Source organism: Hippocampus zosterae, chromosome 2 (genome assembly GCF_025434085.1).
Source record: "Hippocampus zosterae strain Florida chromosome 2, ASM2543408v3, whole genome shotgun sequence".
NCBI classification, from domain to species: Eukaryota; Metazoa; Chordata; class Actinopteri; order Syngnathiformes; family Syngnathidae; genus Hippocampus; species Hippocampus zosterae.
Genome location: NC_067452.1, coordinates 31,632,800 through 31,649,008, shown reverse-complemented (window position 1 = coordinate 31,649,008; position 16,209 = coordinate 31,632,800). Strand labels below are relative to the sequence as shown.

General features: G+C 42.3%; 1 protein-coding gene across 3 annotated transcripts; it reads left to right on the top strand.

The window, feature by feature from the left end:
• Positions 1–376: 376 nt before the first annotated feature.
• On the top strand, positions 377–15,979 carry dennd2c (DENN/MADD domain containing 2C). 3 transcript variants are annotated; one of them, XM_052059742.1, is made up of 20 exons: positions 377–797; positions 4,020–4,118; positions 5,379–6,301; positions 7,854–7,981; positions 8,473–8,555; positions 8,989–9,135; positions 9,946–10,024; positions 10,204–10,248; positions 10,343–10,530; positions 10,685–10,794; positions 11,247–11,316; positions 11,796–11,873; positions 12,095–12,235; positions 12,860–13,008; positions 13,125–13,302; positions 13,895–13,936; positions 14,283–14,391; positions 14,641–14,883; positions 15,230–15,316; positions 15,392–15,979. In XM_052059742.1, the coding sequence occupies exons 3-20, from the start codon at positions 5,493–5,495 to the stop codon at positions 15,421–15,423; spliced, it is 2,718 nt and encodes a 905-aa protein (XP_051915702.1). In that variant the 5' UTR covers positions 377–797; positions 4,020–4,118; positions 5,379–5,492; the 3' UTR covers positions 15,424–15,979. The 3 variants fall into 3 exon arrangements, with proteins under 3 accessions (XP_051915702.1, XP_051915703.1, XP_051915701.1); XM_052059743.1 differs by having other exon boundaries at positions 4,020–4,137; XM_052059741.1 differs by lacking the exon at positions 4,020–4,118.
• The last annotated feature ends 230 nt before the right edge of the window (positions 15,980–16,209 follow it).

The following is a 16,209-nucleotide window of genomic DNA, read 5'->3' as shown; positions in this document are numbered from 1 at the left end:
TGTGGAGTTTATATTAATTGTAGATTGACAAAGTGAAATGAGAAAGCTGATCTGTGTCTTGTGGTGACGTCATGACCACGTGCCGTCTATGGCGTTGTCTTGACAATGGCTGTTGACTTCTTAGTATCCAGGACTGGATGATATATTATATATATATATATAATATATATATATATATATTAATCTATTAAGTTAGCTGCCATTCTTATATATTATATGCTTAATTGCGTATATAGAAAAGAAACGTGCGCACACACACACACGCACACGCAGTCACACACACGCGCACACGCACACACGCACACACACGCACACATACACGGAGAGAGAGAGAGAGAGAGAGAGAGAGAGAGAGAGAGAGAGAGAGAGAGAGAGAGATGCATGGAAAAGTGAAGGAGTCTGAGATTTTATGGCGCTGAAATTTCATTTTTATTTTGAAAGCCGTCCCGACTTATTTTGAGACTTTATGTTGAAAGCTCCAAACGGAATATGTGTGACTTGAACTTTTGCGATTGTCACCAGAGTAGGGCGAGGGCTGTAAAACTTAATTCGTCCCTTCTCTTTTTGTGTCTGCCACTTTTCTTTCTTGTTGCTGGACTGCACGATAATCAGCGGCACACATTCGCCAACATTTTCTTCAGTTCAACGTTGATCTTATCGTCAGTAGGAGCCTTGAATGCAGATTTCCACGTCTGAAAACTTATCATTGAAGCATGAGCGCGACCAAAGTCATAACTTTAAGTCAAATATTTGATGGCCGAGGGGGACGATGATGAGTTTTGCACTGCGCTTAACCGGTAAGTCCTTCTCAATACTTTTCTTTTGAATGTGTCCATGTTTGTTTTGTCTAGAAACAAGCCACTGTGGTGTGAGTCGCCAAAAAAATAGTTGAAGGTTTGACGTTCTTTGTCGTTAGCTAATTGTTAGTAATGGCTTATGATTAATTATTAGTTTGCAATAATGGAAGTTTACAATGTTTTGTTTGAGTCGGTGTGACATGTAACTCCTTGTCTGCCAGTCGAGCATTTTGACCGAACTTCCAAGACCCACAGAATATTGTAGCCTGGGACGCCGAATCTGTCGACCAAAAGAAAGAAGATTCTCTTTTCTGACCGTAAAATATACAGTATATACTGCATATATACAGTATATACATATATATATATTAAAAAATGCAATTAAAAAAAAAGCACAATTTTGGTCGGTGGTGAGACTTAAATTTTTTATGTATCATATTTTTATTGATTTGTATCGTCTCTCCACAAATCCAGTACTCAAGAAATGCAGTCCACATGTTTACTTATCATTGTGTCATGAAAGGTTGGAGTGATAAAGGCACACATTTGTTTATGCTATTGCTGTAATGTAATCTATGATTTACACGTTTATGTTTACTCCAAACTTGTGTGGTAGAATTTTTTGAAGTTATGTGAACACTTAAAAGTGCAACTCTAGGTTAACAACTCTAATTAAAGTAGATAAACTGTCCTTCATATTAATGGTTTATTTGTTTTGTTATACGCCCAGCCTAGTAGACCAAAGCATTTATGATAATACATCTGACATTGTGGGCGACATGGTATTTCGAATGGTTGGCACGTCTGCCTCACATTGCAGAGGTGCAGGATTAGATTCCAGACCCTTGCCGTCCTGTGTGGAGTTTGCATGTTCTCCCCGTCCATGTGTGGGTTTTCTCCGGGTACTCCGGTTTCCTCCCACATTCCGAAAGCAGGTTGATGGAACGCTCTTTAACTGTCCCTAGGTGTGATTGTGAGCGCAAAGATTGTTTGTCTATGTGAGCAATGTGATTGGCTGGCATCCAGTTCAGTTTGTACCCCGCCTACTGCCCGAAGATGGCTGGGATAGGCTCCAGCATGCCTGCGACACTCATGAGGACGTGAGGATAAGTGGATTAGAAAATGGATGAATGGATGGATGAAATCTGACATTGTTTATTTGTAATATAGATTAGTTTATATCTTGAGTTTGGTAAAAAATATATGGGAAGAGCACCTTGAAAAAAAGTGCACATTAAATTATTTCCATATTGAGGGGGGAGAAAAATGTGTGTGGGGGTATGGGGTAGGGTACACACATACATACGTCCCAGGTGATTACACTTGAACATGGTTTATTTGTAGTAAGTGAATAACCGTCATAAAAAAGTGAAGATTCCATTGTAAATCCAAAACTGTCTCTTTTTGCCATGACCTTTATTCTTGTGGCGAGACTGGAGAACTGAGAGGGTTCCTCCTCATATTAGTTCCTCCCAAAAGGCGGTGTTTGACAGGATTCTGCTTCCACATCAAACCTCAACCAAAGCTTGTCTTTTATGCGCGATGTAGACTGGTGCACAGCCATGCTTGAAATGCACAATTACTTACCCTGAACACAGCTGTCCAGACTGTCCACAGGCTTATCCTGGGAAAACCAGTCGGTAGCCTGCCAAATGAAGAAGTGTGATGAATCAGTTTGTACAGTTCCAGAGTCGACGGGTGGTGCGCTCCACGCTCCTCAGTTCTACACCTGGCAATGTGCCTGACAATTTGACACTTGTAAGACTTGCTTGCAGCTGTGCGGCGAGGGAAAACAATGCTCCAGTATAAAATGACACCTTTTGTGACAATCCTAAGGCAAGAGGAGGTTTTTAGTTTAGCATTAGACATTTTTTTTACACAACACTATCGAAAGATTTATTTGTTGTGTAATTCCACACTTGGTGGGTAGGCAAGGTACTTCAGAGACCAAACCATTTGTACACAAAAAGATAACAAGTACAATAATAAGCTCCCGTTTAGCCTACACATTGCTAACACCATTCCTTTTAACAAATTGCTGAACACATTTTCCGTTTAATTGTTGATGAGTAAAAATCCAATGTAGTAATTCGTCAAAGGTGACCTCATTTATTCCAGTCCACTTGTCCATCTCCAAATTAAGGCCCGGCGAATTAATCGTCCAGGCGGTTAAATCAGACCATTATGGACCTTCAAACGTCAGCCCAAATATTTGGCCAAATGGCCGATGTTTGTGTTGCTAGATATACTGACATGATGACTTTTCAACCTCCCAAGTTTCACTGTGACTTTTGAGAACAGATTTTTCCAGAAAAGGCCGCCTTTGAAGGAGCACTGGAATTGAGACTGCCTTCGCGCTGACTCTCTTATAAAATACAATAGAAGCGCTTTCACAACAGCTGCAGCTGTAACAAAGCGCTTGACAGAACAGTTAACATAAAATAATAAAATCCAATATTGCCTCATGTTTTTAACTCCGAGGCCAGCTCTCCCTTCTATGTCATTTATTGCAAGGGTGCTCTTTTATGACCGTCACATGGTTCAAATGTATCTTATCCCAACATAGCTCAAATAAGTGGTTGCAGCTTGTGCCCCATAATTATGGATAGTCCGTCGAGCCGTCTTCCTGCAGTGCAGGAAACACAACTCGGACCTTCCTGTGAAAATGTGCAAATAATGCAAGTGGGTCAGTTTGGGAGACACATTGGCATCGCACGCCACTGGAAGCGCATTCCAGTCCAGGCGCATATTTGATTGAGGTCAGGCCAAAACAAAGGCAACGTTTGACTGACAGAATGGCTCTGGTTAAGATGTTTACTCCAAATTCCTTCATTATAGCTATTTAGCACATATCATTATGAAGATAATGAGTTGTGTTGTGGAATTTGACAAGATCCCCCTCCCCTCCTCCCAACGACCACCCCCACAGTCATTAAGGATTCTGTCATTGGTTGCAATGCAATGGTTGCAAAGGCTGCTTTTGTCTTCTTCTCTGATCAAAACAATGTGTCCCCTCGCGGATACTCCATGAACACACCTATTAAAAATATTAATTCGTCTTATATGCATTTTTCACTTTTAAATTATCCCGTGGGCCTGATCGAACCTCCTTGGGGGCCGGTCCGGGCCGCGGCCCGTATGTTTGACACCATTGCTCTATGTAATTATTAAATGAACTTCTGACGTTGCTCTCTTGATGGTTTTTATTGCATTGCGGTCAAGGTACAAAACCGCTCTGGAAATGTACATGCAGTCTGCGGTGAAATCCAACAAACATCCAGCCGTTTATCTTTTCAGCCCATCTTGGTCAAACAGTACACGGTATGCCTTTTAATATACTGTAAGTACCGTTTTTGCTGTGCAACATGGGAGTTTAATATATAGTATTTCTTCTGTTATTTGTATGGTCGTGGGCGTTTATTGGAAATGGAGTCGAGAATAAGGTTGGAGGGTGGACAGAGGACATACTAAAGTGTCATGTGCACTGGTTGCCAACCAATCACAGGGCACATGTCGACCGACAACCAGTTACACTCAGAATTTTTCAGTCTCACTTGAGTGAACATGCATGTTTTGAGGTCTGTCGGATGAAAATGGAGAAACCAGGGGAAACCCACACTGACACGCGGAGAACTTAGAAACTCCACACAGGAAAGCGGCGGCCGAGATTCAAACCCCAAACCTCACAGCTGTGAGCCAGATGTGTTAACCAGTAGTCCACCGTGTTGGCCCAATGGTGATTTAGTTATTGGCAGTTTTTTTTTAACCATGCTCAAATGTGCTCTTGTAACAGATTAGTCATGAAGAAGTCACTATATTGTAATTTAACCTTAATTAAAAAAAAAAATCCTCATGCTGCACACTACTTGGCAGAATCCACGGATCTCGAGGTCACACAGTACAGGCTGAAATAATTCTGTGGTATGACCGCATTATATTTTCTTCTTTCTGTTTCCATACTGTCCATGTAAACAAGTCTGAGTGCTGAACAAAGAACAATGGGGACCTCATAGAACGGCTATAGCCATAGTCTTCTCTGTAGAAAGTGGTTAAAAACGTTTCTATCTCTCACCTCCTATTATTTATCGCCTGCTCTTTTTGTAGGCGTTAGCGTTCTTGTGCAAAGTTTCTCACACCGCTTTCACATACAGTACTCTTATTTTGAAGCTCCCACGTGTGAACGTGAGCCCCTGAAAGCACAAAATAAGATTCGACGTTCTGCTGCGTCATTGGTAATTCAGATTTAGCCGTCTATGTTGGTAAAAGACAAAACCAGCAGAATTTGCCTGAGGCCTAAGCGAGGGTTGGGTCAGCTCAAGACATGACACGTAGTTACCCTGTTTTTGTCACTTGTCTTCCCTTTTATTTCCTTATTCTTACTGGTTTTATATTTTGGAAAGAGGCCTGACGGGGCCAAACGGGGGTCTGTCCTTACTGACCCTCGTTCTGGCTCTGTGACCATCTTGCAGCTGCCCTTACGTGTGTCCACCTTGCTTGACCCTGCTATGAGCTGTCTGGACTTGTTTTGAAGCACAGTGTGATTAAGAGGTGATTTTGTGTGTGTGTGTGTTTACCTTTTAGGTTTACAAAAGGAGACAAGGAGGCAAACACGGGAACGAGAAGGCACATTAAGACTTCCTCGGTGCACGCATGAATGGAGAACTGGAGGCGAGTTGACTTGTACCCCCTCTGAACATGCTGGCTCTGAGTGTGGAGCAGGGCAGGCGAGGGGGTGCTCATGTTGATTATCTGCAGAAGGAGGCTGCCGTCGGATGGCAGGGCCGGCAGTCTCCCGAGCAGGGGCGTAACATCAAGGAGAGGATCTCCCAGTGGGAAGGTCGCAGCAAGGATGTTTCCGTGAAGGCCAAGCCTCCGAGTGTCGCCCGAATTCCGTCTGAGGCTGTCATGAGCAATGGGGGTTCAAACAAGGGCCTTCATACTCAAGATTCTGCTAAAGCTCAGAGTTTGGCTTTAGATTTTCGGGAATCTCAAGGACAATCAAGAAACTGCAGGATTAGTCCAAAGTCTGAGTCCTCGCACAAATGCTCCACAAAAATTTTCACCTCAAGCTCAGCAGACAAGCCGATACAAAGACTGATGTCACCTTTTCTAGATTCCAACACAGACAAAGTCGCAGTCGATGGCGAGCGAAAATCAGACGGCATCTTGGACGTCGATGCAGAGGCCAAACATTTATCACACTTAGCCGACGACAACATGCCGGCTGGGAATTTTTATACTTCTCGGGGTTTCTGGCGGAGTCTCGAAGGGGGACAATTTCTTTGGGAGAAAGGCAGAGCATCCTTCGGCGAAGCTCCTCCTAAACCGCAGCGGACATTCAAGTATCGGGGAGGTCAAAAGGACGTACTGCCACGGAACAGCGGATCAACTCAAAACAACCATGCCGGTGGCAGGGATCACAGGGTAGCCCGTCCACCGAGTTTCCGACCCCCTCCCTGTCCCGTTGCCAGGACCAATGGACTTTCAAGGCATCAAAATAACAGGTGGGTTGTTCTTCATCGGGACGGATTACATCGTGGTCCGTTTGAATCTGAAATTAGTTTGTCCAGGACCAAACTCTTGTTCTAATAGGAAATGTTATAGTTGGAAATGTTGGCCTTCAAGGTTCCACTGTACACTTTTCTGACTTTGTAAGGCAGATGTTCCCAACTGGGGGTGTGAAATTTGCAATTTGCATTTGACAATTTTCTAATAGCATAAATATAAGGGTTTCTTTCAAATTTATTGGCATGCCTTTTACATCGATACATGAGTTACTGGGTTTGTATCTGAATGATCGTTTTCAATTCAATACTTAGAAATCTTTTGAAGTTGCATCTCATCAACGTTTTTCCTCTTTGTTGCTCTCTGTAGAAGTTGCTGTTTTCCTGGCGTTTAAAGGCTTTGTTTCTGAGAAAAGTGCTGTCTTGCATCCAAGTGCTGATTTAGCGTTGTTTGCTATTATTTCAGGATGTAGCCTCAGCGGAGTCGTCATCTCTTGGCTCCCATCATCGTGTCACTGGCATTTATTTACTTACGTAACTTGCAATTGCCCAAGTCCTGACTTGTTTGCTCATATGACCTCATGCGAGGCAGGTCTCTAATGGTCACACCCATGATCCTGTCTCAAAGAAAAATGCTTGAATATCCTAGTTCGGATATTTAGTGACCAATATCATGAACCAAATCAGAGATTACAGTACCGATATCTTCACAGTATATAAATACTGTACTGTAGACTCTAGCTTGATCAGGATAATTAATTTGAATATAACGGTACGTCAGAGATGGGCATCTTAAATGCTTGAAGGGGCAAACATTTTTCATCAGTGCTACTCAGGGGGTGTGGGGGGTATAGGACCACTTGCTTCCTAACCAGATGTATGACAAAAACGGCATTTTAAATATGGACAAAATATGAGATCTTAAAATATTTCATTTGTCATCATACATTTTTCAGTGCATTGTTAAAACATACACGATCTTAAACGGACAGCAAAGGATTTGAAGAAAACAACAACAACAGCAAAAATTCCAGTATAATGGGCTCTCTTGCATAAAAATTAACATTCAAGGACGGCACAAAACTCCTGAACAAGAAAGCAACATTAAATGAAAAAACCTCATGTGTGTGTGTGTGTGTGTGTGTTTTCACAAAATAATCAATGGACTTAAAATATGAAAATTTTCAGGTAGTATCTCCTGCAATTCATTCCAAATCCACAAAAAAAATATTAGGCTTACTCATGTTGTAGTCTCGGGCACTATAAGACCTGTTTTTTTTTCCAGTTTTGCTTTGATCCCATGCTTTTTGTGGAAGATGAACAGTACTCAAAGGTTTACCAGCGCTTTCAAGAAAATTGATTTGTTTTGCAGAAAAATATTTCCCCCACGATTGTTGAGGTTGCCTGGGAGGTATTTATTAAGGGGCCACTCAGAGCAGCATATTTTTTACATTTACATCTCACCACATCTAGAAGGACTGCTCAAGAGCCACAACTATGTTATTACTTGTCAATTGTCTTTTCACTTCGCTTGCATCCCATAATTCTACAGGAGGTCCTTTGAGTACGAGGACGCACTGCATCCCGCTGTTAAGCAAGGCACGCTGCGAAGCCAAACGAGGCACTCGGATGGCCTTCACCATGCATACTCTGATGATAATATTTATGAAGACATCGTCTGTAAGTTGAGCTTGTGTTTGTGTGTGTGTGTGTGTGTCCCTTGGAGGGCTGTTATTATTGACTTGAGAAAATTTGGTTTCAGCCGTAATGGTTTATTCAACTATTTAAGTTTCTGTAATGACTGGTTTGGCTACAAGAAAGTTCTTTCAATGTGTCTCTTATTTATTACATATGAGAATTTTAAATCTTGGTCGACATTTTTGCAAGCATCATGGAATTGACATGCTTGATTTGCTTTTGCGGGCCACATAAAACAATGCGGTGGGCCAGATCTAGCCCCCGGGCCTTGGGTTTGACACCTGTGGTATATGGGTTTCTACTTGATAAAACTGTCATGTTATTTGACTTTACTCTTGGACTTGGCATGCAGACAACCCTCTGCTCATTATTCTTGGCAATTGTTGCTTTGCACGCTTTGGATGTTCAGCACTTGGGTTGACTGGACTGGATTTGTTCTTTAAATTTCATCCGATGACTTGGTTTCTCCTCAGGTGAAGTGACCAGAGAGAACCCTTATGAGGATGTCAAGTTACCCCCTCTGTGTCTTCCTGTCAACAGGCCTCAGACCACAAAGGTAAGGGGCCAATACAGTTAATACACCTTGTCGCAGATTTGTTTTGAAGCATATCCTCCATGATCTGCTGGAAAAAAAATATTATTGTGTCATTTGCTGTTTTTGTGCTTGAGCCAAAGCTTCGTCTAAAATCCAAATATTGTTTTGTAGCATCTTCGTGTCAAGCGCCTTTGTTGAGCCGAGGGTTCAATCTGCATTCATGCAGGCGGTATACTTGTCTAATAGAAAGGAAAGTGTTTTGTCGCAACCTTGTGGCCTCTGTAGGCACTTGCAACCCATTTTGGGTGAGCGTCTATTATTCTGGCATTTTCGTTATTTGCGGCAAGGCTCAATCCCAAAGTCTCACGAATACTGTGAGTTCACTTTATCGCAAAAGTTCCCTACAGATTCAACGCACCATAGTGACACTGTGACCCTAAAAAATGTTTTACAGCTCCACTTAAAACCCCAAACCGTACAAGGGGCATCTTGCAAAGTGGATAGGAGGACAATGTCGCCATTAAGACCAACCATCGCCGATGATCCCAAGTCTGTGACCCCTCGACGCATAAGCGCTCCTAAAATTCAGAGGACTCCCCAGGTAATAGCTTGATTTTTGTCATTGCATTCCACGTGCCATTCAGCCAGTGATCCAGTGGTGTTTCTGCAATGCGGTAGAACAAGTGACGTCACTTGTTTCGGTGCAAGACTGTAAATGGAGGCGGGTTTGTTACTAGACGGAAGTAGAAGTCACTGAACAAACGACGTCGTCGTAAGGCAACTTAAGAGCGCACTTATCCGAATGAAGATGCAACATATAAGCCATGGCGGGAGAAAGTGATTTGACAGAAACAATCTTTACCAATAAGGTATAGTAACACTTTACTATTTACAAGAGACCTATTTTGGCTAAACATCTCTATGTACTTTAACTTTTAAATTCCCAAAATGTGTGATGTTGCTATTCTGTATTACCTACTTTAAGGTCTCTACAATAATGGGGCGTCTGCCATACCTCAGGTTGTGTACGCGCTTTTTGTCAGTGATAATATTACGATTACAACATAGTTCTGTGCGCGGAATTTACGGAAATGTTTATCACGCAAACGAGTTGTAATTGTTAACAAATATACACTCAGCGCTTAGCTTATAACCACTTGACAATGAGACGCTTACCACTGACTATAAATGTCGAAAAGAATCTCGTCCCAGATGCTGGTTGAGCTCTTTTGTTCCACTTCTGATGAAATGCTGAAACACACACACAATGAACTGACTGTGCCCATTTGGCCTATTAAAACATACTTGTCCAGTTCTTGTGGGTCCTCCACTCTGCCATTTGGTTTTTTTTGAGCATCTTTCTGGAATAGCTACAAAATCGTGTTTGTGTGTATTTTTCCTGACCACACAGTATGTCAATAAGATCAAGACGATATTTGATGACAAACGAGGGAGGAAGCGAGTGAAAAACCAAGGAGTTCCAGTGCGAGGTGACACACACACACACACACACACACACACACACATACACACACAGACAAGGCCGAATGCAGCCAACTTTGTTGAAAAATAAAGGCCGATTTCAAGTGACGATACTCTCTGTGACTCCTTTCCATACAGCTGCATCTTGCTAATCTTTCCCTTTTTTTTTTTTTTTTTAACTGGTCAGGGGAGACCAGCGGGACTGAGAGTGACCCCGAAGACAACGGCAAAGGTATCTCACCAACCACAACACAGCAAATTCAATGTCGGACACAGCTCTCCAAATTTCTTGTGAAAACGCGGGAAGCTCTTTGTGTGGTGTGCAGCAGGTTTAAGGAGATCCGTTTACAAACAGTCCACACTGAAGCGGAGGCCAGGCTACCGCACTCTGGAGAAAGACCTGATCCAGGCACAGCAGCAGCAGCTTTTCCAGATGTTTGTGGTGGTTTCTCTGAGGAAAGGTTCCCCAGCCAATACCTACTCCCCTGAAATAACACAACAGTTCCCAAAAATGGTTTGTAGCTCCTGAATTTGATAAATGACTAATTGATTCTTAATGTCCAACATTACTATTTCTTTTTTTCATTGTACTACGAAGCGTCTATGATCGTTGGTTGGTTGGGAGTTGCTTATCTGACTCGATTTGAATATGAATTGTTCCGTTTCAGTTTGAAAAGTCATCCAGACTCTCCAAGGAAGCCGAAGATCAGCTCAAGGTCATTCCCAAATTCTGTTTTCCTGACATCCGTGACTGGAAGCCTTCATCGCACACACCAAGGTCAGCCATGATAGAGCGTGACATTTGACATTTTTCTCATGATGATTTTGATTTTGTTTAAATTCCCATAAGAGTGCAACAAAAGGATTTCAATATAAAGTGTGTAATTTGTAAACCCGTGTTAATATTAAATCGTAACATTCTGTCTTAACTTTATTGCGAAATGGCAAATAAAATGCAGGGCATTTTGCAACACCATAAACCTCTCCTTTTCCATTGTTTTAAGTTGGTCCGCGATGACTATTATTACCTCCACCGCAATGACCTCTACTTCCTCTTTGTGCTTTCCCTAAAACCGAAAAATCCCAACATGCATCAACATTCTTTTCCATTGTAATTTTGATGTTTATCTGTAAAAACAAAACTCCAATCTTCATCGGTGATTTAGGATCTTTGAAGGCCGAGTCATGCCTGACAATCGTGATTTTTGTGTGTCTGTGTTTTTTTTCCAGTGAAACCTTCTCCTTTGTCCTGACTGGAGAAGACGGGAGCCGTTGGTTTTGTTACTGCCGTAAGATCCTGGTGAGTCACTTGAGCGTGATGTTTTTGTGATGACTTGGCCGCCGGCCACACGCTTACGCAACCATGTAGGGTCAGTGCGTGTGAGAATCGTGGACCAAAAACCACATGAGTGAAAGTGAGAAACGTCTTTGTGTTTGACGGAGACGTCAAAACCCCGTATAGTATTTTGGGGTTTAAATGACGTGGTCTTGCTGATGTGTTATGTGGCTTCGGCCTGTTGTGTGCTGCCAGAATTTTTTTTAGCTTTACAGTTGTATAAAACTGCTGCCTGCATAGTAACGAGACGCTCGTTAACGGCACAGACCTCGTTCGTTTTTTTTTTTTGTTTCCTTTGAATTGAAATGCTTGTAAACCCACCTTTTGTGTGTTGTAAAGTATCATGTTGTTAAACGTACCGTGTTTGCTGAAGTGTTGATACTTGAGCAGTGATGTCATAGGTGTGTCTGACATACGGTATGAAACCTTTTGTCCTGTTCAAGCCCAGCGGAAAGGGCAAAAGGCTCCCTGAGGTTCATTGTGTCGTCAGCAAGTTGGGCTGTTTCAACCTGTTTGCAAAGGTAAAGTAAGCACACGCTGCAGCTTTGAGCGTATTTCATTCCGATAGTCGAGCGAGAGATAAAATGTTGTTTTTAATTCCGGGGCACCAACCATTTGATAGGTTACACGCAAGGTAATCGTGCATTTTCTCTACCGGGTGGCCTAGCCAGGTGTCCCAATACTTTTCAAGCGATGGCAGTACCCAGAAACAACAATCATTTGTCTGCCTCGTTCTGCACAGATTTTAGAGGAGGTGGAGCGGCGTCGAGAAATCTCCCCGGCACTAGTTTACCCTTTTATGCGCAGCGTGATGGAGGCGCCTCTCCCTGCTCCAGGCCGCACAGTCATGGTCAAAAGTTTCCTGCCCGGCACCGGGAATGAGGTAAGCCGCCACAGGGAGGTGTTAATTCACAATTTTGTTGCTCGGTGTCTGAGTAATGCGAGGCTGTCTGTGTCAGGGCACATTTAAACTGCGCTGTCGGCCCTGGCAGCCCCATTTGCCCGAGATGTAATGTGCCGTCAGATTTTTGCCATTTTTCAAATCTATTTTGCTGACTTGGTTTCTCACCCACATGGCAAATCTTATGACAGTTTCAAATTCTTCCCGGGTGACCACGACGATCACAGTCTGTTATGTTGACCGTTCAATAACGATGATCCCATTTTGTTTGCGATGGCTTGAAACGGTCCGGAAACAAAGTGTTAACGTACCTTAAACAGAGCAGAAAGCTTCTTTAGCTTTATGTGTATTAAAAAGAAAACCTTTATTCGTCTCACAATGGAGAAATTCCCAATTGACAGCAGCAAAGTTATGAAAGGAAGAAAGTAGAAGAACAAAAAGTATAGGAGCTGCTGTCAAGACAGCCACTCTCGCGGCGCCATCTTGAAGTCAAAAGAACATCAGAACAAAATAATACAACACAACACATAATAATAAAATTAGTATGTTTGGATGTGTCTCTTGTATGTTAAAAACAAAAAACTTACGATCGGACTCTCATTGCAGGTGCTCACTCTGTGTCGTCCGGTCGACTCCAGACTAGAGCATGTGGACTTTGACACGCTGCTCCAGTGTCTCAGCGTGGGAAACCTCCTGCAGGTGTTTGCTTCCCTTCTGCTTGAGAGGAGGGTCATCTTCGTCGCTGAAAAACTCAGGTGCGCCCCCACAAACATGCGCCTGCGTTCTTTTCTGAATTCACACAGCTCTGCGAAAAGGCATCTCTTCGTCTTGCTTGAAAGCTTGTCTTTATTGTTTTATCTGATCTTACCAGTCTGTTGTCCCGTTGCGGCCACGGAGTGCTGGCGCTGTTGTACCCGTTTACCTGGCAGCACACCTTCGTGCCTGTGCTTCCTACCAGCATGTTGGACATCAGCTGCTCCCCCACGCCTTTCCTCATCGGGGTGCTGACCCCTTGCCTGCCGCAGGTGCTTGAACTCCCAATAGAGGAGGTTAGTCACAGCTCATTATCTACATCACTCAACTGTTTATATTGTTTTTATTGATTGCGCTTTAGGGATCCCGAAGAGATTTTGTTTTGGTCTCTTTTTTTTATGGAACCAATTAAATTTGACTCTAAATTAAGGTAACATATCATGCTTACTAGCATTAGTATTTCTTCAAAGTCTGTCGTTTGCCTGACATATTATTTTCGAAAGGATTTCTACAAATAAAGGCCTCCTCGCTAAGCAAACATCTCTGCAGTTGAGTTAACATGAAACACTTTTTGAGGAAATCAGATTTTTCCAGATGTAGAAATGCAGATAGCAGAATTTGTTTTTCTCCCTTTGTTGTCTGAGCCACGGTGGAACTGCAAAATAGAAAATGGTGCAGTCCAGTGGTCTTATGCTGGAGAATCTGGAAGTCCCTAACCGTCGCATGAAATGACAGACACTTTTGTAAACCTTTGAACCTTGTGGTAGTTGGCCTTCAATAGAGTGGCCGTCTAGTTTTTGTGGATTTTGTCAACCTTTTTGTCTTTTGGTCTTCCCTCCATATGAATATGAATTTTGCTCATATCTTTTTTTCCGACTCTTTTTGTAGGTGCTCATTGTGGATTTGTGTGCAGATGAGATTATCACTCAGGTATTGTATTGTACTGTAGGATGATGTTCAGAGATACCTTTTCAATGCCATGAAAAACTATTTGCCCCCATCTACAGTTTCCCCACATTGTTTAAGTTCATCAAACAAATGTAATGATTAGACACAGATAAACAACATGTACCGGTACAAAAATGCAGTTTTTAAATGACTTGATTAATTAAGAGGGAAAAAAATCAAAGCTGCCTAACTCAGTGTGAAAAAAATTTATGAGTGATCAAGAGTAGACCCACTTGAATGTGGGCAAAAAATAAATCACTGCATTGAATCCCAATAAATCAAGTGCGGGGTTACTGGAAAAATCACCTTATGCCTGATCGTTGTGCAGCTCGGGGATGAGGACTGCATCCTGCCAAGTAAACTGCAAGCAGCATTACAGCAGATTCTGGAAGAGCGGGAAGAAATTCTTAAGCAGGACGACGCAGATACAGCTGAAGGTTGGTACGTTGTTCTCTGACTGTCCACTAGGTGGCAGTGTTGCTATAAAAATACTGTTGAGATGAAAAAGTTGTGCTGTTAAGCCCAGTGTTTGGCTACACACTGGCCTTATTTTGCCTCTCAACACCACATACCTAACCTGGTTTAGGAATGATTTAATGGGACGAGAGGAAAACCCACTGCCGTCCTTGCTTAGTCCCTCCGTTTGAATAAATAAATACTTCTCGTCCCCTGTCCTGCTCATTCAGATCAGCCGGTGGACCTGTGCTCCTTGATATCGGAGGCCTTTGTGTGCTTCTTTGTGGAGCTGGTGGGCCATTATCCTCTCCACATGACCGAGTCCTCCAACGGGAGCAGGGAGCTTCAGCGCGACAACTTCCGCAAGTCTCACCCGTCGCGTGGCGTCCGTCAGTTCTTGCAGCTCTTCATGGAATCGCAGATGTTTGCTGGCTTCATTCAGGACAAAGAGCTGCGCAAGGGAGGAGGAAGAGGTACTGCTGATCGACTAAAACTAATACTCACAAAGGTCTTGAGAGATTAGCGATGCAATGAATAAAACAATGGGCTGACTAACCGTTTGTTTAAGGTGGCTATTAATCTGCACAGAAACTTAAGTATCAAGGCTCATGTGTGTCCTTCTGAAACCAAGCAGTACAGCAAACTATTTGAACCAAATAAGCCAACTCAAATGTATGTAAACTTATTGTTTTCAATTGCTATTATCGAAAAATCATCCCCAAAATAATTACTGTGCTAGTGCAGCACACATGGCTAGTTGAAACTCATTTGCAGTCCAAGTAATCAATCGGACCTGTAATTTGTGTCTCTCCTGTGTAGGGCTGTTTGAAACTAGAGTGGCTGAATATTTGGACTCTTCTTCTGACCCTGAACCGAGCGGAGTCAACAAGTTTCTTAAAGGACTGGGTGAATCTTATTCTTTCCTTTTTTTTATTATTATTTTTCAAAGTGGAACTTCAACTAATTATTTGTTTATTCCAGGAAACAAGATGAAGCTTCTACAAATAAAATGAAAATGATCAACCAACATTTCTGTTTTCCAATGGAATCGTAATTTAAGGAGGAAAAAGTGACATTTTAGGAAGTAATTGTTTTCACTGGAAATGTATTCTAGCCTTTGTACGTTTATGAATGACTCAGGACTGTATGTCTCTGTGGAGCCGCAACAAATATTCCTTCAAATGGACCTCTCTTGTCAACATTTGTGGTTGCAATAATTGTCTTGTTTGTGTTTTAATATTGGAATCTATTCAGTTTATATTTGCATGAAAAGTGTAAAGTGTCATGTTTAGGACCAGCCTGATTTTGTACAAAGTCATCCACGGCAAAATCAGTAGAAAAGCTGTGTTTATTTGTCTGCGTTTGAGAAATTGAGAATTATTGTCTGATCATAACATTTCAGTGTTAGGCTGAGTCTCCTCTTCGTCTTGCGGAATCTGGTTTTGTACATATTTATTGGGGTTTTTTTTCTTAGATATTTTGCACATTGTTGAGAACCTGTGAAAAACATTTTGAGACTTTTTTTTTAAAATAAATAGTCATGGGTCCCGCATAAGTGGGCTACAAGAACAGCAATCGTCTTTTATTTGTGCATGCACAAACCAGACAATTTTAAAAGCTGTTGATGTAATCAGTAACGCGTGTAGTCATATACGTGTCTTAGACGGATTAAAAACGGACACCAATGAAGCCGCATGATTCCGGCACAACAGACAATGGAAAAAGCAAAATATGTCCTCTCTGTGGCACCGTAGTCCGCGTGCTTCAAAATGCAGGCGCTTTCCCCTTAGATTGTTGCA

What these genes read in the sequence shown, in the direction of transcription:
- dennd2c (XM_052059741.1), top strand. Translation starts at nt 5,493, where the DNA reads ATGCTGGCTCTGAGTGTGGAGCAGGGCAGGCGAGGGGGTGCTCATGTT. An exon ending in CCTTCATCGCACACACCAAG is followed by an intron (nt 10,795 to 11,246) that starts GTCAGCCATGAT and finishes TTTTTTTTCCAG; the next exon opens with TGAAACCTTCTCCTTTGTCC. An exon ending in CAAGTTTCTTAAAGGACTGG is followed by an intron (nt 15,317 to 15,391) that starts GTGAATCTTATT and finishes TGTTTATTCCAG; the next exon opens with GAAACAAGATGAAGCTTCTA.